The sequence below is a fragment of the Oncorhynchus clarkii genome, chromosome 29 (assembly GCF_045791955.1).
Source record: "Oncorhynchus clarkii lewisi isolate Uvic-CL-2024 chromosome 29, UVic_Ocla_1.0, whole genome shotgun sequence".
Lineage (NCBI taxonomy): Eukaryota > Metazoa > Chordata > Actinopteri > Salmoniformes > Salmonidae > Oncorhynchus > Oncorhynchus clarkii.
The window spans coordinates 27,717,807-27,733,128 of NC_092175.1; the positions used below are offsets into that span (position 1 = coordinate 27,717,807).

Below are 15,322 nucleotides of genomic sequence, written 5' to 3' on the forward strand. Positions count from 1 at the left end.
CTGACCTACATTCTTGGTTCGGGTCCTAAAGTGAATGAAGTTACATAGTTGTGTCAGTCTACCTGCATTTATTGACAGTAAAATGTTGCTTCAAAGTAGACAAAATGCAGGTCAAGTTCCCCCCCCCCCCCCCCCCCCCCCCCCCAAAAAAAAATAAAAAATAACCCACAGAAGTAGTAGATGGCAGGTAGCCTAGTGGTTATGAGCATTGGGCCAGTAACTACAATGTAAACGTAGAAGTTTGACAGAAGCTCCCTCTAGTGTACGTATGAATAAATACACCCATTACCATGTACCATTTGATCCCACAATACTAAAACCTTGCTTTTATGTCCGTCACCATTACAGCTGTAGACAAAACGTTTTCTAGTATGGCTACATGTCATCAGGCACACAGTCATTGTAGAAGATCTGGTAGTTCTTGTCCACGTCCAACCGTCCCTTCAGAAACGTCTCTAGGGTCTTGATAGGCACCTCCACCACAGCATTGTTGACCCTATTATTCAGACCATAGGCCCCAAACACAGGAAAGTGGTAGCGCTCTAGGTAGGGGGCATTGTGGTCGTAGTCTGGACAGCAGTAGGCCGTCCACATGTACTCTGGGATGCCCACACGGTCCTGGTTGTCTCGCCGAATCATGTTCCCGGCCGCGGTAACTCCCGTGATGACATAGGCATTGCCGCGGCAGTAGTTGTTGAGGCGTCGTCTGATACGGTCCTCATGCTGGGCCCAGGGGCCAGTGTTGAACTCTCTGATCTGAGGCACCACGTTGGACAGGGTGTAGGTGGCTGCCTTGTCGAGGGGCTCCAACTGGTGCTGGTCTGGGTTCAGTTGGCCACGCACATACTGGGGCACGTCTGTAAAGTCCTCCAGCACCGCCTGACTGTCCATGAGACGCATGTGCATCTGAGCCGACTGTGGGTAGACCTCCATATTACTGCTGGATTTACTGGAGGCCAGCTAGAAAGAGAGAAAGAGATTATCTTTAAATTATAACCTACTTTTGTGATTAGGTGAAATTAAAGAGCTCTATATTTATTGCGGTAATTCATGCTATGACTAAAGGAAGATAGAGTGTGTGTGCGAAAAACAAAGGCTCACTCATTCTCTGATCAAGACAGTGAGCTTTAGTTTTTGAATATCGTTCAAGTCCATATCTAAAGTACCATAATAGTCTCCTTCATATGAGACGGAAATTGTAGTTACAGACATGGGAATCTTCACACTGGGAAAAAAACACAGTTGTTACAATGATTAACTTCCCTTACCTTCCCTCTGTCCTCAGACCTCAACTCACCTGTGGTTCGTACATCCAGGGCTGGTCCATGCTCTTCTCCCCGTCAGACCGTTTGAAGGTGTATGCAGAGTAGAGGGGCATGTGTCTGCGGTGGTCATAGAGGGTGACGAATCGGGGGTTGTCCTCCAGGATCTGGCAGATCTTCTTCAGGTTGCTGCCCGCCAGGTAGCCCCGTGGTGGTATGCCCATGTAAATATAGTCCTTACAGTGCTCCACATGGTCAAAGTCCTCCACCACACCACACCAGGCCCAGGGCACCCACAGGAACATACTCAGAACAGCATACCAAGACTGCTGCCAAGTAGACCTCATGCTCTAAAGAAATATCCCTGTATTTAATACTGCTCTGATACCTTCACACTCCTCTGTTACTGATTCTGCAGTCTGTCAGTCTCATCAGCATTTAGCAGTCTGTCAGTGTTAGCGTTACTTTCACTAAACTTATTAATGGCTCTTTCCCATGCAAAGCAATGTTATAGGATTGGCCGGACACACCTGTAAGCCTGATGCTCCCAGTTCTAACCATTCCCACATCCAGTGGGGAAACTTATACGAGTCACATGCTCAAAAGCACTGAGAACTGTAGGCGCCTAATAAGGAGAGGCCTTTTTCATCATCAAATTAAATCAAATTGTATTAGTCAAATACACAGTTTACAGCAGGTATAAAAGGTGCATCGAAATTATTATGTGCTAGCTCCCTCAACAATGCAGTACATTAATCAATAACAATAAAAGTCAAGTAAAGTAAAAAAGAACAAGTAATACAAGTAATAGAAGATATGAGCGGCTATAGTTTACGAGAAAGTTCATGTAAAAATGGCTATACTGCATCCGCTCAGACACCATTCATTCAAATTCACCCATGCGCACAAACACTTAGTTTAATGACCACACAGCTCAACATGTTCTGAGCGGATGGTTGGGCTGTCTGAGCTATGGGCACATTTTGGAGGACGATTTTTAATGTGTCAATCAGAATAATCTGAGAGGTAAATTCATTATGAGGCATAAATTAGAGCCATGTCACATGGTAAGGAAAAAAAACTGTCCTAAAAGTGTGCAGGACCTTCTCTTTGGAAACAGTGGTTTTGGATTAGTTCATAGAGTAAAGGGAAAACATACGACCTGATACATAATGTTCCTGTACTCTAATGCTAACTATCACTAACCTGATCAGGTTATACATAATAACACAGTAATAACCATCATTAAAGCTACTATGATTGGAGAATGGGGACCTTAAACCCAAAACATGTATGAAAAGATGTGTTCATAACTGTAATAACACGTTTTTCATCATTGTGACCCGAATTGTGACCCGAAGACATAATTGTGACTGGTTGAAACAGTGAAACATGACACCTGGAAGTCAGAGAACTCATTTGTTTTATTCAAAGAAGATACACTCTTTACAGCCTTTGATGGTATAGTCCATTTTACAACCACTTTCCAACTATGCGCAGATAACACCTTTCCATGAATGGTTGACACACTACACCATTGTATTTGAATGCCACTGAGCTGTTTTATAAGGGGACAGATAGCGGCAAAGCCAATTGCAGTTAAAAAGAGTGCTAGAAATACAGAAAATAGAGCGACAATTACCCTACACTACAACAGAAGTCATTTGGAAGGACAATTACCCTACACTACAACAGAATTCATTTGGAAGGACAATTAGCCTACGCTACAACAGAATTAATTTGGAAGGACAATTAGCCTACACTACAACAGAAGTCATTTGCAAAGCAGATCTTAGATAATAAAAGCATATCCAAAGCATGACCAAATGCTATGAATGTTCTGTTACAAGTACAAAACTTTTAACAAACTGCCAGTGTACATCATATTTAATCATTATAAAAACTACTAGCGCACTGAGCATACACATTTGAGATACACAGAGCACACAGAGTAGATGGGTATGGTAGCTGCTGGGGAGCGTTTAGATGGTGTGGTGGAGGTACAGAGGGAGGGGAGAGGGGGAGATGCAGTTGTCATAGAAGAGCTGCAGGTTCTGGTCCACGTCCATCCGGGTCTTCAGGAAGTTCTCCAAGTCCTGGACAGTTATCTCGTGGACCGTGTTGCCCTCCTTGGCGTTCTTGGCCAGGGCAGCCTGGGAGGGGAAGCGAATGCGGACATCGTGGGGGGCGTTGCGGTCGTAGTCAGTGCAGCAGTAGGCAGTCCACACGTCCTCAGGGATGGCCACGCGGTCCTGGTTGTTCCGGCGAATCATGTGACCTGTAGTGGTCACCCCTGTGACAATGAAGGCGGTGCCACGGCAGTAGTTGTTGAGGCGGACACGGATACGCTCCTCGTGCTCACGCCACGGCCCAATGTTGAACTCTCTGATCTCTGGCACCACGTTGGTCAGGGTGTAAGTGGAGGCTCGGTCATGAGGGTCAGACTGGTGCTGGTCTGGGTTCAGGTGGCCACGTTCATACAGTACTACGTCAGAGTAGTCATCCAGCACTGCTTGGCTGTCCTCAAACTTCATGTGCAGGTAGCCGGTAGGGAAGGGTAGCATGTTTCCATTGCCATCAACCTCTGCCAGCTGGAGAGAGAGGGGAGAAGGATTAGCATATCAATCACACGATTGTAGACTACATAGTAACAAAGGGAAAGAAGCTATACACTGTTCAATGAAGGGCTATGATAAATCAGTTAACAGCTATAACATTTCAACTCCTGTCACTGCAAAATAGGGACTTAACATTACCATCATTTTCAGATAGAAAACACGTATAACATAACATTTAAGGAGTAGACTCACAACAACAGCAAAAATGCATTTGACTGACCTGTGGCTCATACATCCAGGGGTAGTCCACGCGCCGGTCTCCCTCTGTCTTCTTGAAGGAGTAGGCTGAGTAGACAGGGATTCGTTTCTGAGGGTCGTACAGGGTCACGAAGCGTGGCTTGTCTGCATAGCGCTGACAGATCTTCTTCAGTTTGGCATCAATGATTCCCCGTGGTGGGGTTCCCATGTATAAGGAATCCTTGCATCGTTCTACATGGTTGAAGTCCTCAACCACAGTGGCCGGAGCTCTAGGTGCACTATGGAAAAGGGAGAACACCAACACCAAACAGCCCGGAGAGAATTGCATGGCTCTTTCCAGAACAACTGCAGGAGAGTGAAGTGAAAGACAAGGTGTAGAGTTAGAATTTAAACACCACAGACCAGATATGCAAAGTGAGTAAAATAATGTGACAGAGGGATCTGCTATCCAACCAATTTGTGTTGTGAGTGAATAACAAGAATAGGCGTTGGTCTGTTCCATATTGTCCAATCAGCAAAGCCTTATGTGAATTTACTGTAACTTTTACAGCTGAAAATATAAGAACATACGTGGTGAAGGAATAATAGAATATAGCAGTAGTACCCTAACATACAAGGAGGCCAGGTCACTTTAACCTCTAGCAGAGAAGCAACCCACGCACAAAGCCCAACGCAGACAAGGACACAGTAATATGTCAGCCTGAGTGACTATCCCCACTGCTACCATCAATCTAGCAATTTAGGGGGAACTTTAAGAGGAACAGCCTCAGCAGGACTTGACCAAGCATAAAGGCCATAAAGAGCTTGTTAAATCAAATCAAATAAAATTGTATTTGTCACATGCTTCATAAACAACAGGTGTAGACTAACAGTGAAACGCTTACTTACGGGCCCTTCCCAACAATGCAGAGAGAAAGAAAAATAAATACACAATGAGTAATGATAACCTGGCTATGTACACGGGGTACCAGTACCAAGTAGATGTGCAGGGATATGAGGTAATTGAGGTAGATATGTACATATAGGTAGGGATAAAGTGACTAGGCAACAGGATAGATAATAAACAATAGCAGCAGCTTATTTGATGAGTCAAAAGAGTTAAAGCAAAAGGTTACTGACCTCCTCCCTATAGGCTGTCTCATCGTCGTCAGTAAACAGGTCCACCACCGTCGTGTCGTCTGCAAACTTAATGATGGTATTGGAGTTGTGAGCGGCCACGCAGTTGTGGGTGAACAGGGAGTACACGAGGGGACTATTTTGGGCCCCCCATTTTGAGGGGCAGCGTGGCAGATGTGTTGTTGCCTACCCTCAGCACCTGGTGGCAGCCTGTTCAGTCCCAGCTTAGTGAGCTCAGTGTTGTCTTAGCAGAGGAGGTAGTACACTCACTGGGGAGGCTATAGAGCCCCACAGTGGACGCCAGTGGAGGCTCCTCAGAAAAAGAAGGGGAGGATCATCCTCAGTGAATGTCATGACAATAGTGAAACATTCAAAAAGTTAAAACTATACTCAATATATTCACGCCACCAAATAGTTTATTGAAACACATTGTTTTGCAATGAAGGTCTACAGTAGTCTCAACAGCACTCTGTAGGGTAGCACCATGGTGTAGCCAGAGGACAGCTAGTTTCCATCCTCCTCTGGGTACATCGAACTTCAATGCAAAAGATAGGAGGCTCATGGTTGTCACCGCTTCCATAGACTTACACCGTATTATGACAACTTCGGGAGGACATCCTCAAACCAATCAGAGCTCTTGCAGCCTGAACTGACATGTTGTGCACCCAATCAAATGATCAGAGTATGAATCTAGTAATTAAAGCATAAGCTACAGATAGTTAACACTGCGGTGCATAAAATGTGGTGAGTATTTGACTCAAAGAGAGAGAAAGAGAATAATTGAACAGTTTTGAACAAATTAATCTCTTCAAAAATGAAGGAGAAGCAAGAGAGAGAGAGCTAGCTATATTTATATAGGCTGTGTGTAGCAGTTAGCAGATATGATATGAAGGTTTCACTTGGAAAGGTTTTTTCAACTGGTCACAGACAGCTGATATGTTATGTACTGAAGTCCACAACCGAAGGGAAAAGTTGAGAGGAGGAGAGTGTGTAGATAGATGCGAGAAGGAAATATAGCTACAACAATCAAAGTGATCATGCTGTTTGTATGTGGCTACTATGAAAGTGAACTGTGTTTGCATGGGATCAGGGGTGTATTATTCCGCCGATTCTGTTGAGAAACGTTCTAAACGGAAGCAAACGGAACAAAACGGGGATAAACATGTCTGAATATGTCCAACAGAAACCCTCGTTTGCAACTATTAAACTAATGATTAAAACCTAGATTAGCTAGATGCAGGCAAGAGTGTGAAAGGTGGTATTGAATGTGACGCTCACTGACTGTCACCTTGATTACTCAAATTGCTCTCGACCTGTGCACCTATATTTTAAACTTTCATTCACAGGCTAGGTTGTAGCAACCTAATGATGGCTATATGGAAAATTTGAGTATCATGTAGTAGCCTAAACCTATCGATGTGACATTGAACTGGGTGAATCGAGTATGAATTACAGTCATCCAATATGCTGTAATAAAAATAAGGCCATCCTCATGAAATAAAATCTTAAACAGCACCGACCGCCACTGGTGGACATGTCATAATACACATAAAACCTAGCGGTCAAACGCTGAAATAGTTCCAATCGTTTTTTTCCCGTAAAATTTTTCCCATAGGGGATTTTAGAACCACTTCAATCAAGGCCTGTGTTTCATGTTGACTTTCCCTGGTGTGACATTTTGTTAACCATGTAAATCTCTCTCGGACAAGATTACTTTTATCAATATATTCAGCTCTATTTGCTCTCAAATTCTAAAATTATAGTTAGCATCAAAGTAGACATCATGCAGGACTACAAATCCCTGCAAACTCCTGCACATCATCTCTAGCTGACACCTATGCTAACAGGTATTGTGTAAATGTCAAACTTGCCGAAGACAGTTCACATTTAGTGTGTTGTGAAATCTGTTATGAATGTATTGTAATGCTTTAAAAATTGTATAAATGCCTTAATTTTACCGTACCCCAGGAAGAGTATTTAGAGTATGGCTAATGGGGATCCATAATAAATACAAATACAAATACAAAATGATCAATTTAAACAAATTTAGACAATTATTCATTACTAAAGTTAGCTAGTTAATCCAGAGATTATTACCTTTGCCTCGATTCGGCAGTCCAGATCATCACAGCATTTGTCATTCTGTGTGATAGCCAGATTAACAGCTAATTAGCATTTCTATTTGGGGGGATAAATACAAGCAAATATATAGATAAAAATCATCTTGTCCGAGAGGGATATACACCGTTATCAAAATGTCACACCAGGGTAAACTGACACGAAACACACCCTTATTTTGTTTCGAAAATCCCACATGGAAAACATTAATAATGTAAAAGTTATTGGAATAATTTCCGTGTTTGACCGCTAAATTTTATGGGTATTATGACTCGTACTGTGGTACTTTATAAGCTATAGGATTACGTCACGTTCTAGGCAGTATATCACATTTTCACATATTCTTGAATGCTGCCTTTCATTCAATTCCTTGGATTGTCTAATCAGAGTATGACAGGTCTGGAATTGGCTGTCACCTATCATAAGACCACTCTCATGGAACACTACAATCTACTGAGAGGACCAATTACAGTGAGCTGTGTGGAACCCTCCTGTGCAAAGCATTCTGCCATCAACCCTCTTTTTTGTCTTGTCATCTCAGTCTTTCCTCTCTCCACTTACGCTTAAAATGCTGTAAAATGTAAAACCTGCTCTCTAATCTCTCTTTGTGGAGAACAAATGGCCTTCAGCATCAGGTGAGTTTCAGTGGCAAGGCAGTGGTAAAAGTAGGTTAGCACAAAACCACAGACAGATAACGCACACAAGAACTTCCATGGTATAGACTGGTATCAGAGACAAAGGAGAATGTGTGAGTGAGTGAGTGAGTGAGTGAGTGAGTGAGTGAGTGAGTGAGTGAGTGAGTGAGGCTATACATTCAATATATGAGGCGAGAGATCATGATATACTGTACGTGTTCTGAGAGAAAATAAATGGAGGAAGCGAACCGCAAGTATTTATGAAAGACAACATCAGATTTACCTCCTTTTTCATTACATTACATTACAGGTCAAGTAAATCACACAACACATAATTCTAAGTATAGTGTCAAGGCATGTGCAGGCCATTATCAGGTGGCACACAGTTATCATAGAAGATCTGAAAGGTATTGTCAACAAAGGTGACACTCTTGAGGAAGTTATCCAGCTGCTGAACAGATATCTCCACCACCTCAGGCTTCTCTTTCTCATTGAGTCCGTGGGCCGCATAGGCTGGGAACTTGGAGCGCTCCTCAAAGGGCGCGTTGCGGTCGTAGTCGATGCAGCAGTAGGCCCGAACACAAGTAGATGGGGACAGTCACGTGGTCAATGTTGTGGCGACTGATCATGTTCCCGGAGGTGGTGACACCAGTTACCACGAAGGCGGTGCGGCGGCAGTAGTTGTTGAGGCGGTGGCGGATGGTGTGCTCGTGGGTCTTCCAGGGGCCGATGTTGAACTCCCGGACCTGAGGCACCACGTTGGTCAAGGTTTAAGTGTCTGCCTTGTCGTTGGGGTCAGACTGGTGCTCGTCAGGGTTCAGGTGGCCACGCTCAAAGTTCACAGTGTTGGAGTAGTCTTCTAGCACCACCTGAGCATCCTCAAAACTGCGATGGAGGTCGCCTTGAGGAAAGGGCTGCATCTCCCCAAAATCAGACACTGTTTAGAGCTGATAGAGAGCTGAGGATTAGTAAGGAAAGCAGAATAGTTGTACTCAAGGAATCACAGCCAGTGGAACCTCATGGAATCTCTCTTTGGATGCACATTCTTAACACAACAGTATATTTCTCACTATTCATTCTATTTGCACAAAGGCCATAGAGTTGTTACTTTAGCCAATGAAACTGATTAATTCATCTGTAGGCACGACCACAAGGCAAGGTTGCAGAGATCCTGTTAGATACAGGAGTCTGTAAAAATACCTGTGGCTCATACATCTAGGGCACATTAACCTTTTTGGTGCCGTTAGAGTGCTTAAAGGTGTAGGCTGAGTAGACGGGAATGTGGCCAAGGGTATCATACAGGGTGGCTTGCCGTTGTAGCGTTGGCAAATCTTCTTCAGACATTTATCCTTAAGTCCCAGTGGTGTTGTGCCCATGTACATACACTCACGACACTCAGGTGAGTAGTTCTCCTGTACTTCTGCCTCCACCATCACCACAACTAGCACCCAGGGCAGCGGCTGAGCTCGCTCAGGGACGCAAGAAACCACGGAGAAAAGTGCTCAAGAAGAGGTGCAGTGGAAGCTGTCAGTTTACTTGTCTCTGAAATTTACCTAGCAAAGACTTATAGATGACCTGGAGCCAGTGGGTTTGGCTACGAATATGAAGCGAGGGCCTTTGTGTAGGAATGCATACAGGCCCAACATAATAAGGTGTCAAAGTGAGTGAGGAGGGGGAGGGGGGGGGGCGTGTTTGTCCCACTCCAGTCAGAGAGGTGGCGGTAAAGCACCAACAACTAGTTCGCCTGAATTCTCGATAGAGGTAAAAAAAAAAAAAAAAAAAAACAGCTGTCAAATAATGCAAAGAGAGAGGCCATTTTTCTAAAACACAAACAAGACGAGAAAGCGAGTTATGAACATATTCGCAGCGAACGTTGGTCAGTTGAAATTATAATTAAACGTGGTTCAAGCAAATATTCAACATATAGTTGCAAGGAAGAAACCTGGAGATATACAGGTCATTGCGAAATACACGCATATGTTGTTAAAAAGAGGACTTAACTAACGTTAGCTACATTCCAATTTCGCAAAATTTGCAGCTACCAGCTAGCTAAGTTGTAGCTGGCTAGCTGGCAACTTAGCTGGCTAGCTAGTGCGACCAACTTTCAACAAAAGGTAAGTAAAAATTGGCACAATTATTTAGGCAAACATTATACTGCAATATAATAAATTGCACTGCTTACGATTAATAGAATGCTAATTTCTCATGGATTGTGTCAAGATGGTTAGCTAATTAGCTTGTTAATTAGCAAGCTAGTAACATCCGCGCAATGTGCAACCATGTTAGCTACGTTTAGCTAGCAGAAGTGCAGGCCAAAGCAGCAGCCTAAAGTTGAGATGTATCCTGCGCGTTGCGAGTCGGAGCGGGTAGAGGGCTGCTCACTGCTTTTCATGGTTACTCATCTAACGTTAGCTATTTACCTCCGTTGTTCATCTAGGTTAGTTAGCTGGCTGCAAATACGGTAGTTCATTTTAGCAAACTGGTTCAATTAGGTAAATGTTCTTGCGCAACTTCAAATGAAAGTCAAGTTTTCTTCATGAACACGTATTTGTCTGAAGTGATTCGTTCGAATGTGCAAATAGCTAATTCAATGTTCCAAGCTGACTTCAGCAGATACTAACTACGAATTGTTTGCCATTTGTGGTTAATCGAAAACACCACAGTTACATTGAGTGCATTTTAAGTTTGCTAATTTATATTTTAACTTAATTGTAACATGTTTTGTATCGAAACCAGTTGGCTATGACGTGTTATGTAATTGCAAAGTTAGCTAGGTAACGTAGTTACGAACTTAGCTAGCTAACGTTATTGTTCAGTTGGCACAGTTGCTACTTAGTCGGCTGTGAATAGTTGAGCTATGAACAGAGCTCGGAAATTAAGCTGGCCTTCAGCTTAGATAGGCGAAATATACGAACTGTCAATGCACAACTAAAGTGAAAACACTTGTCAGTTATAACAACTTTAGTGTGGTAAATATTATTTGCATGTGAAAACTAAATTGAATGTCTCATTTCCCCAGGTGTTTACAAGGAGGAACAATAGATCCGATGGAAATACTCAAGCAGGAGTAAGAAGACAGAAGTGGAGAGAATAATAAATGCATGTGAAGAAGATACACATATCGCTCCCCGTGATCTCCTGTTCTTCACAATTTTGCTTCATGGTCAATTATTATGATCAACTCCCATGTTGTAATTCCTGGTACTATTTGTCTGTAAACATTTTGTTTTTGTTTTCATTTGTTGATTGGTGAGCTTGCTGTCACATTTGGTCACTCCGTCACCTCACCTAACCCCTTTCCCAAAGCCTTGCAGCTATTTGCTCAGTGTAACAGATTTGTTTGGCCCAAGTACACCCACTCTAAACCACTGCACAGAGAAGAACCAAATAGCCTTTAACCCCCTCGTCGTATCTGGACCGAACAGGTTCAATCCTCTGGACAAGGTTAGAGCTCCACTCACTCTGTAAAGTTTCCCTGTCATATTGTTGTGTTCTATATGTGGATGTGTGTTATTGAGTACAAGTGTTTGAGCTGTGTGGTAGGAGATAGTATTTCATTCATTACTTCCCAAAGAGGACATTTGATTGGTTGATTATGTGGCGCCATGACATGATTTGACTGTTGTCCTTGTTGTGCCAACAGAAGCCTTGAGCTCCAGTTGAAGAGAGGAGTATGACTGCAGAAACACTTAACTTCGGCCCAGAATGGTGACGCATCTCTTCCTTCTCTCTCATTCATTCTTCTTTCCTCCCTGCTTACATTCCTGGCCCATAACCAACTCTTGTTTTTAAATTAAACAATCTTATATGTCAGTAAATTAAAGAAAATCTTCACTATTTTAGGGGTCCCCACTTACTCCCCATGTCCTTCACTTTTCTCCTTCCTCCCTCAGTGCCCCATTCTGTTTCCTCATTGGCCCATTCTCAGCACACTGCATTCTATCCTTCTTCATTTTCTCTTTCCCCATTGGCTTGTTTTCAGAGTGAGTGCATGACCTTGGTCATTTCAGTTTTATAATGTAAAGAAAAGAGAACCACATTGTGTTTATTGATGATTCTTCAACTTGTATATAGCTAGCTTAAAATAATGGAATGTCGCAAGTTGTCCTTCAAAATGCCTCAATCAGCAGGTGTTTACACTTATTTGGGCCTGTCCTTATCCCTACTCCAATCATTCAATAAGAGCACCCGCAAACATAAATTCTTGCTACATTGCCAATAATTCATCTCAAAATTGTACTAAAACATAATCATTGGCGTTGTATTGTGTACTGCTTTTATTCTGCTCCTGCTTGTTGCCCTTAGTTGTCTAGGGGAAGATAATGGGCGATGCATATCCAACTTAAACTTGAGGTGAAGATAATAGATGGATATAGTCTTACACATGGCCCAGTACTATTATGTCAGTAATAATGATTTCATTTGAAGTGTTATTTATGCATGCATGGATTGTGCTGATGGTGATTTCTTCTCCCCAGGCTCCGTGCACTATCCAGAGGGCGGAGTGTGACGTCCCCCCCTCCCTCTCCAGCATTGCCAAAGTCCAAGCTGGCCGATTACCGCTATGGTCGTGAGGAGATGCTAGCACTTTATATCAAAGATGACAAAGTAAGCTTATGTAATGAGTGATTCACTCTAATGAGGATTCCAATACAGCTGTTTGTGTTAAAGGTGTCTGGCCGGTTATGACTAGTGAGTTTGAAGTAAACCAAACTGTGTTCCCAGCCCCCAGAGGATATCACGCAGGATAAGGAGTTTGCTGCTATCTTGCAGGATGAGCCTGTGCAGCCTTTGGCACTGGAGCCTCTAACTGAGGAGGAGCAGGTGAGACTGCAGGAGATATGAGTGGTTATTGAGTTAGAGGTTTGCTGCTCTGATCCCTGAGAAGTATTTGGCCAGGATTAACTCTCAGATCTTAGTTGCTACTTTCACCCACAATGTGCTGATCCTGTTTCAGTGTATGTTGACAAAATGTCTTTCTGTGTCAACGTCATTTTCCTTCCTTCTGTCCTACAGAGAAACTTCTCCATGTCTGTGAACAGTGTGGCTGTGCTGAGGTTGATGGGAAAGGGAGGCGGGGCCGCCCCTGCAGGTGTGGCCAAGGGTCGTGGAGGAGGCATCAGAGGTAGCGGTGCAGTTAGTCACCACCTGGAGTGATCAGGATGGTGCAACTATATATATGGAAATGTATTAACCGGCTGAGTAGGCCCCTGAAGGAATTTCTTATGTTTGTTTGGGAAGGGAGAGGAAGAGGTGAAGGTGCATTCTACCAAAGAGCTCCTGGAGGTCCTGATGATGGAGAGGTGGGCTTCGGTCGTGGCCGAGAAATGCTCCGCAGCCAAAGCTGGGATGACCGGTAGGCTCACTGTCTTATACTATGCTGCCCTCGCCCCCAGATGGTTATCATTCGATCATATTGATGGTTGTTTATCGTCTTTCCTTCTGTCAGAGCTGAGAGGCCCAAGTTTGAGAAGCCAATCAGGCGTGCTGAGGTAGTGCGTCCAGGGTTTGAGGAGGCGGGACCTCTTGGCAGGAAGGACTCCTGGCGTGCCGACAGTGGTAACTGGCGTACCCTTCGGGAGGAGGAGGAAGAGGCAGCAGCAGCAGCAGGAGGGGGAGAGCAGCCAGCCTGGAGAGTTGCAGGAACCCGCCGTGATGGTACACACTGACACACACCTAACCACTCACACACCCTCTACTTAAGACTAATGTTGTGTATACTTTGCATGTTTTCCATGTCTGATGGACACTCCTTCTCAAATCAAAATCACACACACAGATGGGGGTCCTCGGTCTGCAGGCTGGCGTGATCATGGCGGCCGGAGGAAGTTTGAGTTTGACTTCCGTGACAGCGAGGGCCCCCGCAGGGAGGACGACAGGGACGGCCTTCCTGAGTGGTGCACTGATGAAGAGGATGGAGAGATGGGCACCTTTGACTCCTCGGGGGCCTTCATGTGCTTCAAGGTGTGTTGGCTGGCAGGCATTATTTCTGTCTGTTTGTCTACGTGTGTGTGTTTGCATGTTACTTATGTCTGTTCTGAGCCTTATGCTTGTCTGAGCAGAAAGGCTCCAAGGGCACCATCACTGAAGAGGATCTGGAGTTTGAAGCTCTAGAGGAAGATGAGAACGGTCAGGAAGTCAAGGACAACGGTCAGGAAGGCAAGGACAACTATAAGGATAACTACACTGACGGAGGTGAGACACTTTCCCTGGCTATAATAAACAACTAACAGAAGAACTTTCTGCTTTCGTAGAATGCACATTCACCCTCTTTCTCTCTAGATGAGTGTGAAGGAGCATGTGAGGGGGTGGTCAAGTACAGGACTCCATCTCCTCCTGCTGTCTCGGCCCCTCCCTCCTCAGACCCTCTCCCTGCCCCCTGTGCCCCAGAGGCTCCCTTGACACCCATCTCCCACCCCTCCAAAACCAACCACGTGCCCACTCAAGGTAAATATTGAATTCAGGGCTCTAAATTTTAAAAATAGTGTTAGTGTGTTCCCAACTTAAAGGTTAGGAGCAGCACATAACATTTAGTAGCACCAGAAAATAAGATTTTTTTTTTGAGATACAGCCTATATTAATTCTAGCTACTTTTGAAGCACATGTTGTGCCCTAAACTAACATGTAAAGATATGTATGTATTATAAAAGCTAAAATGTTTAAACAAATACCTTTCTTAGAAATTACGAAGTCGCTTGTGGAATATTAGGTTTCTACATTGTGTAAAGCACTTTTTCTATTGATACATGTACACTGTGTCTTTAAAGATGTCAGATTTGCCATGATGACATGCAAGAGATCTAAAAGTAACACCTGCCAAATGTGGGTAGATTTTGGCATTGATGGGTAAAATGTCTTTCACCAGCCACATTGGTGGGTTGTCAGGGCTCCACAATGCAAGCATTTCATTCGCATTTGCGAATAAAAATAGAAGTTAAGTAGGAGCACATTTATAGCAAAATAGATGCTGCAGTAGCTGTTTTCAAAGTGTTTGTCATTTTGTTTCTTAGCTGGTAGCTTATCAGACATCAAACTATAATTTATAAACCAAAAAAAAATGCTTAAGTGAGAATATGCATTAGTCTGAAGCCGAAAAATAAAGGAAATTCACATGCGCATCACAATGCCTATTCCACCCATGCTCTACCAAGATTTTCCACCACACAGCTTTGACCTACTACAGTAGCTGTGTTGGTGTTGTGCTTCAAACTATGTGTAGGCAGTTTTGTTAGGGTTCAAACCTTCTCAAACAGCCTCATTCATACTCTTAGAGGAGGTGCTTCCACAATAATGTGATTTGTACCGCATACAAGGTAGAGTATTGGATTCTTCACACACCACAGTAAGACATCCCATTACGCTACCTTTTTTTAAT

The 15,322-nt window shown here is 43.6% G+C and overlaps 3 protein-coding genes and 1 pseudogene across 4 annotated transcripts in view; 1 reads left to right on the top strand and 3 right to left on the bottom strand.

Moving 5' to 3' along the window:
- Positions 1 to 375: 375 nt before the first annotated feature.
- On the bottom strand, positions 376 to 1,567 carry LOC139388187 (endonuclease domain-containing 1 protein-like). The gene is made up of 2 exons (XM_071134750.1): positions 1,298 to 1,567; positions 376 to 960 (listed from the first exon to the last, which is right to left on the bottom strand). Exons 1-2 carry the CDS (start codon positions 1,565 to 1,567, stop codon positions 376 to 378), a joined length of 855 nt encoding a protein of 284 aa, XP_070990851.1.
- Positions 1,568 to 2,670: 1,103 nt separating this feature from the next.
- LOC139388670 (endonuclease domain-containing 1 protein) lies at positions 2,671 to 4,434 on the bottom strand. The gene is made up of 2 exons (XM_071135490.1): positions 4,101 to 4,434; positions 2,671 to 3,853 (listed from the first exon to the last, which is right to left on the bottom strand). The coding sequence occupies exons 1-2, from the start codon at positions 4,404 to 4,406 to the stop codon at positions 3,245 to 3,247; spliced, it is 915 nt and encodes a 304-aa protein (XP_070991591.1). The 5' UTR covers positions 4,407 to 4,434; the 3' UTR covers positions 2,671 to 3,244.
- Positions 4,435 to 8,296: 3,862 nt separating this feature from the next.
- On the bottom strand, positions 8,297 to 11,429 carry LOC139388188 (uncharacterized; annotated as a pseudogene).
- The window catches only part of LOC139388732 (GRB10-interacting GYF protein 1-like), a 30,226-nt gene continuing 24,636 nt past the window's right edge, over positions 9,733 to 15,322 (top strand). Inside the window, exons 1-12 of one of the 2 annotated variants that reach the window (XM_071135603.1) lie at positions 9,733 to 10,065; positions 10,978 to 11,391; positions 11,591 to 11,655; positions 12,253 to 12,300; positions 12,426 to 12,555; positions 12,673 to 12,771; positions 12,964 to 13,072; positions 13,189 to 13,303; positions 13,397 to 13,605; positions 13,727 to 13,911; positions 14,010 to 14,142; positions 14,230 to 14,394. In XM_071135603.1, coding sequence (XP_070991704.1) covers positions 11,621 to 11,655; positions 12,253 to 12,300; positions 12,426 to 12,555; positions 12,673 to 12,771; positions 12,964 to 13,072; positions 13,189 to 13,303; positions 13,397 to 13,605; positions 13,727 to 13,911; positions 14,010 to 14,142; positions 14,230 to 14,394 — 1,228 coding nt within the window. In that variant the 5' untranslated portion in view covers positions 9,733 to 10,065; positions 10,978 to 11,391; positions 11,591 to 11,620. Of the gene's footprint in view, positions 10,066 to 10,966; positions 11,392 to 11,590; positions 11,656 to 12,252; positions 12,301 to 12,425; positions 12,556 to 12,672; positions 12,772 to 12,963; positions 13,073 to 13,188; positions 13,304 to 13,396; positions 13,606 to 13,726; positions 13,912 to 14,009; positions 14,143 to 14,229; positions 14,395 to 15,322 lie in introns of both variants that reach the window. The other variant, XM_071135604.1, reaches the window with a different exon arrangement.

Excerpts from the sequence above, each read along its gene's own strand:
- LOC139388670 (XM_071135490.1), bottom strand. The coding sequence starts at position 4,406 with ATGCAATTCTCTCCGGGCTGTTTGGTGTTGGTGTTCTCCCTTTTCCAT. Across the intron at positions 3,854-4,100 it reads CCTGGATGTATGAGCCACAG|CTGGCAGAGGTTGATGGCAA; the intron begins GTCAGTCAAATG and ends CTCTCTCTCCAG.
- LOC139388187 (XM_071134750.1), bottom strand. The coding sequence starts at position 1,567 with ATGTTCCTGTGGGTGCCCTGGGCCTGGTGTGGTGTGGTGGAGGACTTT. Across the intron at positions 961-1,297 it reads CCTGGATGTACGAACCACAG|CTGGCCTCCAGTAAATCCAG; the intron begins GTGAGTTGAGGT and ends CTCTCTTTCTAG.